The 16520-nt window shown below is 40.3% G+C and overlaps 2 protein-coding genes across 5 annotated transcripts; both read right to left on the minus strand.

The window, feature by feature from the left end:
- Positions 1-1468: 1468 nt before the first annotated feature.
- Positions 1469-2822, minus strand: fabp7a (fatty acid binding protein 7, brain, a). The gene is made up of 4 exons (XM_051386973.1): positions 2655-2822; positions 2276-2448; positions 2074-2175; positions 1469-1762 (listed from the first exon to the last, which is right to left on the minus strand). Exons 1-4 carry the CDS (start codon positions 2725-2727, stop codon positions 1712-1714), a joined length of 399 nt encoding a protein of 132 aa, XP_051242933.1. The 5' UTR covers positions 2728-2822; the 3' UTR covers positions 1469-1711.
- Positions 2823-3794: 972 nt separating this feature from the next.
- On the minus strand, positions 3795-16345 carry usp40 (ubiquitin specific peptidase 40). 4 transcript variants are annotated; one of them, XM_051386944.1, is made up of 31 exons: positions 15597-16345; positions 15406-15473; positions 15200-15313; positions 14464-14628; positions 14119-14265; positions 13749-13892; positions 13461-13589; positions 13087-13206; positions 12876-12983; positions 12575-12757; positions 12309-12444; positions 12019-12100; positions 11634-11805; positions 11467-11551; positions 11310-11380; positions 10040-10449; positions 9805-9961; positions 9637-9697; positions 9074-9127; positions 8758-8846; positions 8495-8581; positions 8361-8397; positions 8139-8203; positions 7682-7756; positions 7356-7589; positions 6736-6854; positions 6524-6589; positions 6202-6412; positions 5948-6043; positions 5762-5856; positions 3795-5607 (listed from the first exon to the last, which is right to left on the minus strand). In XM_051386944.1, the coding sequence occupies exons 1-31, from the start codon at positions 15790-15792 to the stop codon at positions 5499-5501; spliced, it is 3885 nt and encodes a 1294-aa protein (XP_051242904.1). In that variant the 5' UTR covers positions 15793-16345; the 3' UTR covers positions 3795-5498. The 4 variants fall into 4 exon arrangements, with proteins under 4 accessions (XP_051242904.1, XP_051242887.1, XP_051242882.1 ...); XM_051386927.1 differs by having other exon boundaries at positions 5942-6043; XM_051386922.1 differs by having other exon boundaries at positions 5942-6043; positions 12309-12447.
- Between the last annotated feature and the right edge of the window lie 175 nt (positions 16346-16520).

Consider the following 16520-nt stretch of genomic DNA (forward strand, 5'->3'; position numbering starts at 1 on the left):
TAGCACATGATCAGACACCCAACAAATGTTTTTTTTACTATGTAATGATATCACAACATTTTATATTTTATTTATTCATTTAATCTATTCAACTGTTTTGTTTATTCTGTTGTCTAAAAGGTTGTTTCAAAGCCATCTCTACACAACAACATAAAACGTGATACATTTTAAAAAAAAACCCACATGTAATACGTGTCTTATCATACCTTTCATGTCATCATGACATGACCACAGTTTACTCAGTGGTAGCAGGAGCCCTGGGGTAGATGGTCAGGTCTTGACACTGTATCTAGCTAATAAGGCCAGAGAGAGGTTACTACAGGCCAGCTTACACCACTGACACAGATTCCACACAAAGAGGAAACTCCTGCTGCTCTCCTGGGAAGAGTGCTGAGGACAGAAGAAGCTACACTGAACTATTATCTATCACTGTTTCTGTAACATGGAATGTGATAAGCTCCCTTTTCAGCTGCTGTGAATATTGTGACATTAACTTGCCCGAACTTGTCTTTTAACTGTTTTCACCCCAAATACTTATGCTAATGATTTGGCCTGGTTTTGTGAGAGTAGAGGTAATTATTGGCATTCTATAACTGGAGAATTGAGATAGATTTTAATTGAAATTAATTCAGTGGGCAACGGCTAAATGAGTTCCACTCCAGTTACCACAGTTTCTTTGTGTTGCATGGCATTCAGAGGTGGCCAAAAACTTGGCAGCCTGTGTCTTAAGATGAGAAGAATGGCCACTTGTTGTTGCAGTGTTCAGTAGGCTCGACACATCTCACAGCGCAGAACAGGGAGGCTTTAACTTGTGCTTTAAAATGTGGGAAAGATGGAAACTAAATTTTAAAATGAACACAAGCTTTAAACAGTGTCCTCCTGTTTGTACCGGTTGGAGCTCACAAGACTTTATTTTTAGACTTGGAACTACTAACCTTGGGATATTGGATTGATACAAACTGTCCACATCCTGCACACTGTCCTTCCTTATCGTTGTCTGCCTGTCATCTGTCATGTCAGCCGCAGCATTCAGTCATGGTTGGTCCACACACCATCGAATGATGCCTCTACGTAATGACACCACAACTAAAACCGGATTATCCCAAGGCCAGTGACATCACTACCCCCACCCACTCCATCCCCCTCCAGCTCCTAGTCGTCTCTGACCATCTGGGGTTTACTAGAGGACGTTCATTCCCATGAGTTCAATGGTCACACTGGCTGCTGCTGCTGCACGGCCGGCTCTGGCCTGCACTGTCACCCTTGCAGCTGTCACCTGGAACTGACCCATCACAGGGAGAGCACTGTTCCCACAACATAGGTTGATGTATTAGAAAAGAGAAGTAGGGCCGCATTCAAAGTTGCGGGAAAAAATAAATAAGAGAAAGAGAGCAATGTTGAGATGGCAGTGGTACTGATGGAGCTCTCACGACTTCTAAATACCAACTGAAAAGTCAGAGACGCTAAGAAAGTTTAGTAAAGCACTTTATTTTTCCCTTTTTCACGTGATACACCGAATGATAAGCCCTTCACAGTCTGAATTTCTTACAAAAGATTTTACAAAATATTTATCTCATGTTACAGCAACAAATCAAGTGCAAATCACTGCATACTGTAAAAACATCATTTTTTTTTGTTTTAAAAATAAAAAAAAAGGTTAACACCTTTTTGCAGTGCAGGGATTATTTGCTCATTCAAGTGGATGGTAGAGTTAGGCTTTCTCATATGTGCGGACTGCTTGGACTCCCTCAAAAGTCAAAGTCTGTGAGGCAGAGAAAGGAAAAGCAAAACAGTCTGTAAGCCTATATTACAATGCAGCTAATGCAGTGTTTAGAAATCATGCACACTGGGTGTAAAGCAGGTTTTCTTCCATCCATTTGGGTCATCTGATATCAGTTATTGCACCACTGCAATAGCAAGGTGGGGCAAGCACTTTATGAAGCAAATAGCTCCATAAACTGATAAATGTAACCACAAAAACAGGCACAAAAGACTTCACTTTACTGTATGGCTTCATATCTAACTCCATAAATATACTGTTTGTGTGTGTGTGTGTGTGTTATTTAATCTTACCATCACCATCTTTCCATCCTTGATTTCTCTGACAAATTTGGTCTCCTTGCCGTCCCACTTCTGCACTTGAACGAATTTGTCTCCCTCCATGGAGAAGGTAGACTAGAAAAAACACAGAATAATTTAAACCATCTCAGATCAAACTACAGCTAGAGTGTAACTGTCACTGTGAAGGTTATACACTGACTTCTACTCAGCTTACCTTGACATGCCGGTCATCAGGCGTGGTCTCGTCAAACTCCTCTCCCAGTTTGGAGGAGATCTCAGTGTTCCTAAAGGTGCTCAGGGTTTTCACCACCACTTTGTCCCCATCCTGGCTGATCGCCACTGTTGGTTTGGTGACATTGCCCACTTGTCTTGTGGCAAAACCAACACCTGTGCAAACAACAGTGCCTTTAGTGATGCATTAAGCTAAATACAAATTAAGACTTATTTTACTTCTTTTCTGTAAATGTAAATATTTGAAAAAAAAATAAGCAACTACTATCCCAGAGATGCAATTGTAGAATAAGCCTACAGTACACAACATTTCTCTCACAGCAAACAATCATCTCTCATTTAAAGGAGAAAATGTATCTTACCAAGTGCCTTCATGTAGTCATCAAAGTTCTGGCTGTCGACCAGTTTCCATGTAGCGCAGAAAGCATCAACCATTTTTTCAGATGTTATTGGTCCAGTTCAGTAAGGAGCTGTCAGACAGCCTCTGTTCTCCCTGCAGTAAATCTCACAGTGCCTGCCCGCTAAATTAATACTGTCACACAGGGCGGGGACTCGAGCTGCAGCCTGAAAGCTGATTGGATGTTACAGACTCTTCGTCGGCTGTGATTGGTCAGTGGAAAAAATGTTCTGTTTAATGTGTGTATGAAATTAATTATGAATGTCAACCATAGTGAGTGGCACATAATTGCTGCTCTCCCTGATGAACATGGAAATACAACTATAGTAATTATTTATTACCAAAAAAATTAATACACAGTGAAGTCACAGCCATGCTAGTGGCTTTGTGAGTCTGGACTAAATGCTAATTAAAACGTTGATCAGATGATGGTGCTAGCAAGAAAAAAAAAAATCACCAAAGTTATCAAGATTCACTACATAGATTTCTAGACTAAGACTAAATGGTTGTGATTTAATTGGATCTTCAGTCCTATTGGATGTGTTTTTTGTAGGATCTGACATACATTTAAAAAGTCTTTTAAGACTTTCTTTCATCTTATAAGAACTACCAATCGGACTCTTTTTCATTATGAAGAATCTAACTCGACCATGATGCATTCTGGAAAAATCCTAAAAAAGGTCTGGGACACCACTGCACCACATTTAGCTTATGTGCTTGATTTGGCCTGAAAATGTATTCATCACTATCATACAATCATTTCTGTTTAAAAGATACAAGACAGGTTTGGTAGAATGATTATTACGATTTCCTGTTCTGACACATTTAGTTCATCCTGAGGGGTCCAAAATTGCATCCAATGGTTGTTGAGACATTTCACCCAAAACCATAAATGTCAACCTCATGGTGGCGCTAGAGGTAATGTCAGGGGATCACCAGTCATTATGATTCATGATATGGGAACCATAAATGTCTGTACCAGCAATCAACTCTATATTTGTTGAGCGATGGACCAACCAACCAACGTTGTCATTCATAGGGCCAGCCACTAACATGGCTAAGAAGCACATAATCTGTATCAAAGCCTAGTTAACATGGCAGAAACTACAACTGTATACCTTTATTGTTGATAAATTCTTTCATCAGATACAATCTGACACAGATACAAACAGACGTCCACTGTCATAACACAGTAGACGAGTCCTTATTGATAACACCAAAGATGTAATCATCACTAGTAGATTATACAGTATGATACAAAATTTAATTTCACTATTGCTGAGTATATTGTCAAACAGTTTTGCTGCATCTGCTTTAAAAAAAAGAAATAAAATAATAAATTTAAACTTGGCACTAATCAAGGCCAGATTATTACATGAAACAAAACCTGTAAGCAGCGTAGAAAAACTTTGATAACAAAATCAAAATCACCCCCAAAAACATATCACAGTTCATAAAGTAAAAACATTAAGTCAGTTTTGTTTGTTTTTTTCCCCCCAAATAAATTATCTACAAGAATATTTTTTACTTCCCTGAAGTTCACATATAGTGCATGCAAATGAAACACTAAATGTTCCACAATGAAAACTCAGGGAACTTTAACATAATCAAGGGGAAAAAAGTGGCAGTAAGGATTTGAATGTGTCGTTTTACATTATATTTGTGGAGCAGCAAATTCACCTGGCGTGACAGATGGTTGCATAACACAATGATGGTTTTGAGGTGAAAGTGAAGACAGTTTAACATCAGCTGTAAAAAGGATCATGTCCAATAAAAGACAGTTAAGTTATTTAACCATTTAAAGAATACAGCTAGAAGCAAGGTCTGTGCCAATTGACTCTAATAGAGCAGGGGTTGCAGAAAATAAAAGTATAAATTACAGCAAGATTTTGAGCGGGGAAACAGAGGGCAGCAGAGGTAGATTGAGAGAGGTAGAGAGTGAGGTAGGGAGGACAGAGCAGCACTGAGGCTTCTCCACATTAAGGCCTATCTCTCCTCTCTCTTATCAACCTAAAACAAGCCTTTAATCCAGATAAACATTTTCGTTCTTGGCGCACAGTGACGGGTTCATCATAAAAGTTTCCATATGAGCAACAGCAAGACCTAATGATGGTTGATTTCCTACAACTGTGGCTTGTTTTACTGGACAACTTACTAAACATGAAAGCCACAGGCTGGTGGTTACCAGTATTTGTTTTTTAACCCAATTGCTACAGTTAATACAAATCAGTATATAAGATAAAAACTCCAGTTAGCACAAGCCTTAGTTTATAACTGCCAGCCTGTAATAACAAAACAAAACAAAAAACAATGAAAGTAGAAACTGTTTTCTCAGGGCTTATACTTTCAATATATGGTTACAAATTATCTACTGATCCATGCAGCAAAAAATCTGTTTTCCTGAACGTCACACCGTCTTTAAATTTCCCTCACAAAATAAAAAAACGTCAATTTAATTAAAGAAAGGGGATTTGTGGTGGTTGTAATTTAGAGAGCTTGTAGAGAGAGGAAGCAAGGTAACAAAACCAGTAATATTGCATAGATATAATGCAAATTATAGTCAGTTGTTACTAAACAGCAAATCAAAATGCCAAAATGAAATCCCTTCTCTTCCTGTCAATAAATCAGACACATGGGCAGCAGGAATTCATTTTGGGAGAAATACTAAATACTAATAACTAATAATAAAAAAAAATGGCACAAGACCGACGTCAAGATGATTGTCCTGCAATGTGGCATTTGTGTTTGTGCATGTGGTTTTATAAGTACTTCTGATTTGTCCATGCACCCAGGGGCAGGGAGCAGGGTACTATCTGAATACCCCAACATTGATTGACAGCGCCACCTCTGGTTTCCTGGATTTAGTCAGTCCAGTCTTCTTTTGTGGTCCAACACCATCAGAATTTGCAGCCTGCCCTCTGAAAAAGAGGCAGGGGTAAAACATTTTCAAAAGAATCTTTAATAAAAAGTCACATGATCAGACCTAAGTGACCTAATTTGGTGTTATTCCAGCTACACTACTAATCAGTGTAGTCTAGATTAATAAATGTGCTAAAAGATTTGAATTCTTACCCTTTCCTGCGTTGCTCTGCCTGCTCTCTGAGCCTCTGCTGGCCCTGCTCATCCTCCACGGTGACAAAGTCCCTGTTGTTGTCAATCAAAAGATTCTGGGAGAAATATTAAGAGCAGAATTAGTGTTTCTAAAACAAAAAAAACAAAAACGGATTTATTTTTAAACAAACTGAGTCATACCAGCACCTTGATGCCGACTGTGTCGCCATCTTTGAGGTGAAATGGTGCTCCCAGTAGTGATTCTGCCTTTTTCTTCTTTTTCTTTTTGGAAACCTGCTGGCTCTGACAGTATGTACGTATGACATTTTATTCACTGATAATGTGACAATGAATTAGCAACACATAGAAGAATATTAAGACTTCGGGTTGATATCTTTGTTTATAAAATAAAAATTGCCCCCAAACTTCTAAAACGTTTGAAAAGACTCCCCTAATCTTACCCAGTTTGAGATTTCTTCCCAGGTGTGTTTGTCTGGTTGGTGTTTGGCCAACAGCAGCGAGTCCGGGGAGAGGCTGTAGTGTGCAGCCAGACAAGTGCGCAGAGAGCGAGGAGAAGAGTCACGGGATGCATCCCAAACCAGCTCCTCTGGAGGGTAGTAACACCTCTCCCCTGGTACTGCCATTTTAATATTCAGCAACACCTCCTTAGGACTTAGAACAGAAGGACACAAACATTTTAACTGAGAAATAAAATAAGGTAAAAGTCCATACTGGTCTCACACCATGAAGGGAAGCTACATAGCATTATTTATCAAACCTTACCCAAGATCTTCCTCTTTTAGTAGTTGTTGCACACAAAGGTCTGTACCACTGGTCAGCTTCATTTTCCTGATCAGAAGGAAACCAAAGAGAACATCTGGATCATGTACGTAAGTATTGCTAAGCAAAGCTTCTGCATTTGTAAATAATAAATAGAATCAGGTGGCTAACAATTACATATGTTGTTGGAATAAAGCCTGTGGAAGTGTTCATACCTGAGTGTGAGTTGTTGTCCTCTGAGGATTCGTGCCAGCCTTCGTTCCTCAAGCTGCCACAAGCGCATGAACGCAGTGGTTGGCACACACACATCCTGAAGGGCAGGCAGTGTCAGCACCTGATACAGAAGTGGACGATAAAGTAGAGCAAGAAGAGCATCTTTAAACATTTGGTTAGGAAAAATAATCAAAAACACATTTATACTATGATTTTAAGAAAGAGAAAAGAGAAGCATTTTCCTTCACATGCGTTTAGTTGGAGTTGCCTTCCACAAATTAAAAAGCCTCATTGTTCAACCTATTCAAATGAAACTATGAATATAAATGAGAGCATTTCCTAGATTGCCATGCCTAATTCTATATAAAAATAAAAATAAAAAAACACTGTTAATGAAGATCTCTCTCAACCTTAGTCTCACAGACCCAGAGCCCAGCTGGATTTGAGCAGCTGTTGAATAAAGTCTAATGAAAAAGGGCAGTTCTGTCGAGTCCCAAGTAATAAGGACTGAAAACAACTAGAGGTTTAATTTAGGTTTAGATCTTTGAGGATTACACAACTAGCATGAATGACGCCAGCTGCTCCAACTAAACTCAATATACATATAACCTCCATAAGCTACCTGAGTCTTGAGATCCTCCAGGGTGGCCTCGTCCGATATCTCCACCTGCCCTACACTTCTCAGCTCTGCCATGTTGCTGGCACACAGAGGGGGTGGGTGACTCTCTGTTTCACCTGCAGTCACTGCCTCCAGCATTTGCTCCTCAGTATGGCCGTTGTCAGTGTGATTAAAGTCAGTTTCCATGGAGTTGTTACTGGGATGCAGATACAGCCACACAGATATCTTGAGAAAACCCTGACAGAAAAAAGAGACAGCAAAGGCTAAAGAGAGAGGTTACGTTATAGTATATACTGAATCTCCAGCTAAAATCCAAACATTTAAAGTACCTTTGGAGGAAGTTGTCCTTCTGTGACGACTAATGAGTCTCCGTTGCTTATCTTCAGCTCTGACAGAGAAGCATCCTGAGAATAAAAGGTTGTTGTTAATATGATGAAAAAACAAGGGAGGAATTCATAAATAATTCTGAATATACCAGTATGACACTTAATATTTCCAGGCCAACATACTACAACATAGCAATATACAAATATATTAAAGTATATGTCAGGTCAAATTATTTCAAGCACTACTTAAGTTTTGGTGTCATGTGGTTTTGGCTATATGCACGTTTTCATTCACAGTTTAGTACCTTGTTAGCTTTCAGACAATATTCTCTCTATGAATTTAGCTTGGTGCTAAATATAATTATAAAAGTAAGCAGGGTAAAAAGACTAAAGTAAAAAAAATAAATACACTGTTTGATTTAGGTATGACATACTGTTCACACTATAGTCGGCCACGCACCTCATCCATAAGTGGCTCTCCAACCTCCTCACACCAATCGAGCCTCCTCAAGTGCCAACAGGTGCCTGCAAACACACATTTAAATGACATTAACAACCAGATATAGCATCAAAAAGTACTTACAAAGAGTCTTACAAAAGCAAAGATAATCTTGATGAACAGCAACCAAACCAAAAGTTATAAACAGTAAGAAAAGACAATAGAAAAAAAAGGTTGTTTTACCATCAAGTCCAACAGCATCCAGCATTGACTTTAGACACTGCAAATAAGAAAAAAATAATTTCAAAGTAACATTTAACATAAGTTACAATAAATTATGAATGTTTCACAAAATAAGTACATGAACATGTCTTCACCTCTTTGACAGTACAAGTATTCTCCACAATTATGTCCATCTCCATGCCAGCAGAGGGCGCTATGCCCACAGAGAAGTGCAAGAAAAGCTGCAACGCAAAGAAAAAAAAATCTCACATCAACTGAGCGTTTAAAACGCTCGTAACTCCTCATCTCAATTTGTTTGGATAGGAAAGGTTTATTGGTACTTAAAGGTTCTGTAACATTCACCTGTGCAGCTGCAAGTACAAAGAGTTTATTGAAGATTTCAAATAAAAAGACACACCTGTGATGCCTTGGGGGCACTTCCCGGACAGAGAGTCAGTGTGGTCATGAGTCGCACGCCTGCATCCCGAACACTCAACTCCTCACACACTGTCAGGTTGGACAACACAAGTGCACTTAGTAAACACACTCTGAAACTTCAAAGATAGATGATGAGAAGAAACATTACAAGAAGGGGGAGCACCTTTTAAACATTTTATGAGGGGGCAGTGTAAAGGAATCATATATCTTAATATTTTTGTTAAAATGAGGGGGATTTCCAGCACTAAGTTATCTGCACCATTAAAATCACCCCCAGGTAACAAATGAAACAGTACCTGGAGGAAGGAGTTTCCCTGTGCAGTCCACCTGTCTCAGACAGTACTGTGCACCTGGTCAGAGAGAATAAAAACAGCTGATTTAAGAATGTATACTTACTTATATAAGAATCCAAACACAAATACACATTTTGTGATGGCCTGAAGCAGTAGCCAAGATTGAGAAAATATATTATATCATAAGTAGACAATACTCCAAACCTAAAGCAGTGTGGTCTTTTTTTGTTTGAAGGGTCTAAGTTTAACGGCTTATGATTTTACATTTTGCAAGAGCCTTTTATGATATCTTTGATGTCTGTTTACTTTGGCAAGCTCTTATTTTGTACTAATTCAATGATATTCACTGGTGACTTGTCAAACATATTTTATACACATAAAACAGATCATTTGATGTATTTGAGACTGTTTTGCTGCATTATGAAAGACTGAAGTGCAGTCTGAAGTATATGCAGACTGCATCTGCATATACTCTGTGATAACTGACTGCCCAACAATGAATGGGGGGGGGGGCTGACCAGGAGATCCCTTGCAGACACAGTTGTGTTTAAGACTAAGCAGCTTGCCTGGGGGTTGCTCCTGTAGCTGCAGCTCCTCTATGGCCTTCAGCTTCACCTCACCCAGTAGCTGTAAGAGAGACACATTAAACGTGATTTTTAGAATGTGATGAGAGATAAAGATAAAGACGAGACGAACCAGACAGAGCAAACACAGCAGCACTAAAAATTGCTGACCATATTTCCTGTGGCAGGAACCTTGATCTTCCTCCTCTCCTCTTCTTTCTCCCCTTCTCCTCCTCCTCCTCCTCCTTGTGGTTGCAACTCCACCTGGAGCCAGCGGCAGTCAGACGGTGTAGTCACAGTGACGACGTCTCCGTTTAGAGTGAACATGCTGAACAAAGTTAAAAAGACAAAAGTAAAACACACACCTGAAGAAAACAACGTGTACACACATTGCAGAGGGTTTTACCTGCTGTCGAACGACTGTGGCTCCAGCACCAACAGCGCGTCTCCGTCTTTCAGAGACAGCTCCTTTAGCGTCCGCTGCATGTCATCGGGGGGGAACAATCTCCATCCACTTGCCCCTCCTCCCTCCCCTGCCCCATGCTCTCCCCTCTTTCCTCCTTTATGCTCCTGACACAGCAGACTCTCCTTAGGCTCCCCCAATGCCACTTTCACCTCCCCAAGAGTCACAGCACCTGCAAAACCTCTCGCCTCCCTTTTAAGACCTGGCCCCCCATTTTCAAAACCTCCTCTTCCCTCCTTACACTCAACCGCATCTTCCACCTCAGGAAGCTCATCTTCCCCCAAAAAGGGACGCACTACAGTCAGCAGCACCGGCTCCCACTCAGCTCCAGTTAGGATAGTCGCACCACACACCTTAAGAGATAAAAAAATAAGTACACGAGTCGGTCCTTTGGGATCTTGTCCAGTGAGCAAGTTGGAGATAGACATTGGGCCTCATGCAAGAACCACTTGTATGAACAGAATTCATTCTAAGTTGGAACGTACTGTAAGTGAAGTGATGCAATTTCTATTGCATTCACCCATTTTCTTCCACTTATGATTTTCCAATGAAATGTTCAAATGGTTCAGACCTGTACAAATCAAGTACAGAGCGAGGTCCACCTATCTCTACATTGAAAAAAAACACTTTGATTTAAGAATCCCTAATCTGAATGAATTTAAATATGCTACTAAAATAAACTTCTGTTTATTAGATTATTATCATCAAGCATTATTTCCAATTTACTGACAGTAAAGTTTGAACATTTTTTTCCTTTAGATTTTATTAGCATACTTTGGCAGAGCTACTTATACAGTAGATTAGTTTAAAAAAACTCTCCCACTCTGACTGCTAATTCTGGGTCTTTATGCTGTCCAAGGGAACATCTTCCATTGTAACACCTAACATTAACATCATCTACAGTATAATAGTCACGTGTCCATCTCTCTTACTGTCATGTCCCCGTGACGGCCTTCCATCTAAGTCATCAACTGATCTTTTCTAATTGATTCAGGTCCCCTAGTCCAAGGATGGCTCTGCAGTGTGAAGTTCTTTTTGCTCTTGAGTGTCGTTTTTATGTATCAAACGTCCTCCACCAAAGCTGCTTACAGGTTTGTGTGTGAGATTTTGGTGAACACTTGTACAAGGAAGCCTCTCGCAAAAAAGTGAAAGACATTTAGGATAAGATAAATGTTGTATGAGGCCTACTGTGTGGGACTATGCCCTTCCTCACCTCTCTTCCGTTCCACACAAACAGGTCAGAGTTTGTATGAATGCCTGCACTGTACAGGGAGACACTGTCATCTGCAAAGAGTACCACAACCAGAATGTAGTTACAACATTTGTAAAACTTCTATCCTCTTGAGGTACTTTGCATTCATGGGACTCACCTGTAACAGTATTGTAGAGGTGAAGACCTGCAGGAAGACTCTTGGCCACGGTCAAAGCCATATCCCCTTCCCAGAGTTCCTGCATCTATATAAACAAATGCACATAAAACATTCTTTTTTCCAGCATTTTAGAACACAAGAGGTAGTGTTTATGGAAATGAAGTTACCTGATAAATAGCTAATCGTAGATCTCCCACGGTCTTTCTGCGGTCGAAACTCAGAGTGGTGCTTCCGTTCTGCTCTCTGCTGATTGGTTGCAGGGCTCCATTTTCTAGCCTGTAACTGGGTGCCAGGTGGAGACGCAGCTCCACAGTGTTATTAGTGGCTTCAAACTCCTCACTGTAACAACAATTACAACAATGTTGACTGATATTAATAATTTATGTAACAGACCATTTTTTTATACAAGTTTCTTCTTTTTTCTGGGTATTGATGTGTGGGTCCTCAATGACTAAGGAATTTTATATATCACTGAAATGTCACACTAAGTCTACTAAACCTAAAAGTGTCATAATACTATTGAAATATGTGAATGAGTCTTTGATTCTGTACCGCATTTGCTGCATTTTGATGTTCTCCTCCTGAGCCATTTGGATTAGGTGAAGAGGAACTTTATATTGGGGATTGTTCAGAGCTGCAAATATAGAAACACAATGCACATTTTAATAGATACATATTAGTCTTCTAATTACTAGCCTTTCTGTGTGCTTGATGACAAAACTAAAATTAAACCAGTGATTAACTGATTCATTGTTTCTTTCTTTCTTTCTTTCTTTCTTTCTTTCTTTCTTTCTTTCTTTCTTTGCTCCAACACACACATGCAAAAACATGGAGTTCATTACCTTCACTGGGCCTGTGCAGCTGTGTTTTTCTGTAGAACAGCATGTATGCACTCTCTTTGCCCTGGAACTGCTTCTCTATGTCAGACTCCCTGATGGAGGTCACTGTGGAGTCGTTAAGGTCAAACCAGTGGCTACCCTGCTGACATACAGGAAGAAATACTGTGAGAAACAGGCATCAAAGCAATCACAAGATGTCAGCCAGGAAAACAGATGGGTTTTTTTGTCACTTTAGACCTTGAATTCCTGCTAAAATGTGACTCTAATACCTCTTGTTCAGGCTTTGACTGTTGTTCATCAGCTCCAGGGTCTGAAGGTGTTGAAGGATCAGAGTTAGTAGTCTGCTCTGCTGGGCTGGGTGACTCAGTCACAGGGCTTGGCGGGTTTGCCTTCAGTGCCACTCGAGTACCATTCGACACCAACATGAAAACATCATTGTGGGACTGCAGGAACTACACCAGAGGAGAAAAAGTAAAGACATGATATTTATTGATATAGGAAATAAACTGGTATTTGTCCCAAAGGACACCAGACTTAAATAAAAAACAAAAACAAAGAAACCAAAAATACCTTTCCTATGGGACCATAGTGTTTCCTGAACTTTTTGCTCCAGGATGACCCAATCTTATCCATGAGTTTTTGGCCCAGCTGGTCTAACAGGACACTCGTTGATGGCTCCTAGTGGACAGGACATAAATACGACCTAATTAGTTGGGCAAAACAAAATAATTGGACAAATATATTCAGACTTAGGGGAAGCACTTAGATTTTCTGTATATACCTGGGCAATAATGGCAGTGAGGACAGACAAAGGGTCATCTTCTTGAAGTTTTGGCTCACACACTTCCTTTTTGACCTCTTCCTTGACTTTCTTCTGAGTCTTGGGTTTGCAATCCTCCTCCTGACATTGAAACAAAACAGGTGATGCCTTTCCTAATGTACACATCCAAAAGCTTGCAGTTTTTAATAAACTTTTATACATTACCAACAGAAATGCTAGTCAGAAAAGTTAGCAATATTCTTTATTATTTAGTAATTTTGGGAAATTAGCAATTAGTCATTAGTCACTACAAGCATCATATATTCTAAAAATGAAGCCCAACTAATGACTGCTTATTTTAAATCAAATATCCTATCCTCTTCTCTTTTTCTCACCGGTGGCTCCCAATGGCCCAGCTGGTCAATGTCCCTGATATAAACATGGTAATGGCCACCATAGCAGCCGCCCTTGTGGATAATCACAGAGAACAGCTCGTAGGAGTAATCGGAGTCCTCTCCATCAGTCTGTAAAGAGTACAACACATAATCATTAACTTTTCAAGACATCTTAGTGTAAGTGTGTGCCTGGAAAAGAAGAGAAAGGAACAAAAAAAAACAACAATCGAGAAAAGGCATGTTAAATATGCAGAATCTTAAAGCAAGTGAGGTGAGGGTGTTAGGTACCTGTTCACAAAATGGCTGTAGGTTGATGGTGAAGGGGAAACTGTACCGTCCTGTCTCCTTGTATCTCTCACATTTGGCAAAGTCAAAGCTGAATCTCAGCAGAGACATGGTCATGAATGGAGGGAGCTTCCTCAGCTTGGCAGACTGAATAATAATAATAAGAAGAAGAAGAAGAAGAAGAAGGTGAGAAATAGAAAAAAAAAAAGTTGTTGGAAGTTCTTTGCGTATCTAGTTTTAAGCCTCTTTTCACATCAATTGTTTAACGTAAGGCTTGTTCAAAAAGGTAAAACGAGAGGAGAACGTATTTTAAGGTTTAATTTATTATAATCTTTGCTATTGTGTTGGCACATTCTGAAAAGCTGCCACTGACCTTGGCAGCGGTGACCAGCCTGTCACACTGTGCACAGCGGTACAGGTTATTGCCCTCAAACAACTCTTCCTCCACAAACATGTTCCACAAAGCGTCCTCCAGGCTAGACACTCCACAAACACACACAGTCAGGTCCAGGAAATCCTCCTAAAGAAGGCACACAAAAAAACAGAGCTGGATTAATCAGTAATTTTACATTTAGTAGTGAGATTAAGTGCATATGGATAACTCCTTTAGTGTCAGTCCCACTACATCTTATTGAGCCAAAGACATATAAAGTATGTCCAATAGTATTTAATGGAGCGAAGTCAGAGAGGCAGAGAAGCCTTGCACACATGGACACACCTGTCTCTGGCTGACGTTGCCACACTCCTTGCAGACAATGCTGTTGACAATGGTCCCATGGTACAGCCGGTGGATAAATGTACTACCAGTGGTTCCCACAAGAGAGTGCTCCAATGCACTGAAGAGAATCCTGTTCAGCTCCTGCACATCATGCTGATTTGTTCCCTGAGAGAGATAGAAACAGAGAAAGGATCAAATTAAGGAAAGAAAGATGATGTGTCCTAGTTCAATACTATGTGCTGATAGTATACAGTGCATACTGTATTACACTTTTCATAAGATATTGTTTTTGTAGTTATTATAGAAGAAATCGATGTACTTTTCGATTTTATACAAACAGGAAATTAGACGAGATTTGCTCTGATTAACGTCAATCAAACTCCACAAATGTAATAGTTACATGTTTGTTTTCTGTTGAGCAGTGCACTGTGGGACAACAGTGTCCATTGCCACATCACATCATGTACATTCTTGACCAGGAAAAGGTAGTTATGCGTGTCCCGAGGCAAATTCTGTGAATGTTTCTGTCTGTTCTCCCCTCATTATGTATTAATTCAGCAGGACTGCAGCTGGGATGCCTCCAGACAAAGTGGAATTCCAGTTAGGAATCTAGTTTTTGTGAATTTTGGCATGCATTTCCTGATGTGACTGGAAAGTAAATCAATGACTGAAATGTGAAGTGTAACCTGAGCCTCTCTTTCTCCTCTCTCGCTGACAAAAGATAATGGACACAGACCTCGCTGCTGTTCCAGCCAAAACTGTCAGTGAGGTTGGCGGTGGAGGCACACTGCTGGTCCACCAGTAGCAGACTGGAAAACAGTCTCTGCAGCTCCAGTGGGATCACTCTGACCTGAGGAGAAGAAAGAAGGAAAAATAAGTACACAACACAAAGACACACAGACACTATACATCTATGCTTACACCTACAGTACAGGCACTTACTTTGGCTCCTGGTTTGTCTTTGTCTTCCAGGCATCCCAATTCTTCTGGCCCCAAATTGAACAACTCCTCTGTAAAAGACACAAAACCAAGAAATTAATTAAAAAGAATATAATGTATAGAAAACTACCCTCTTGTTTCTTTACAGCACTGGTGGACCTCAGTCTCATCCCACCAATCTAACCTGGCCTTACCTCTGAACTCTGGGGTGAAGAGCAGAGTCTGGAGCAGAGAGTTGAGGTAGCAGGTCCCCCCCTGATTCTTGATGCCGCACAGATTGCTTCTTCCTCGGGGTGGAGGTGGCTCCTCTCCCCCCTTCGCAACTCTCCCCCTGGAGGAAGTCGAAGCGAAGCCTTCCTCCTCCTCTTCCTCGAAAAGATTCCCAAACATGCTGAGTGCGTTATTTGCTCACTTTTCTCTCGGTTATGCTGGGGGACTCGTAGTAAATCGTGTGTGTGTTATCACTCCCGATGTGCCCTCTTGCTATCTCATCTTGGTCTTGCCGAGTTCTCTGTTGACAATGGCTGGGCTGACTCTGAAATAAGAAGACTTCACGGGGCTAAACATAGCGACTATTACCGGATGTAATATGCGTTTGACTCGCAGTTACGTTGTTGTTAGCCAGCCTAGCACGCTAACAAAGGCAAATCAGTCGTAGTCCCGACACTGTTGAGCAGATTGACAGCTCAGCGAAAAGGAACAAAAAAAAAAAAAAGCTGTCTGTCGGTAACGTTAACGGTTAGTCTCTCTACGACTGGAAAGATGGCGTCTTCCTTACCGACGCTCTAACGGGTGATTTACTCGTTACACAGTGTAACTATAGCTGCTGTCACTGTCTCTTTCTTCCTCTCTCCGTCGTAAAACAGATAACAAACGAAACGTAAATAGAAATCCCGTCGGTGAACAGTAGGCAGCCATGTTTCTTCCTGGTGGAAACGTGAGTGGTGCATTGTGGTACTTGTAGTTTCACACTTAGTCAAGGGGCACGTTCAAATCACTGTAACTGGAGATATCTGCATCATTTGGACAATGCATATAAAATTGTTTATTGTAATTTCAGTAATTTAATTCAATTTATGATACAGCAATAAAACAAACGTGTTTTATTAATACATTTA

This window comes from Dicentrarchus labrax, unplaced genomic scaffold (genome assembly GCF_905237075.1).
Source record: "Dicentrarchus labrax unplaced genomic scaffold, dlabrax2021, whole genome shotgun sequence".
NCBI lineage: Eukaryota > Metazoa > Chordata > Actinopteri > Moronidae > Dicentrarchus > Dicentrarchus labrax.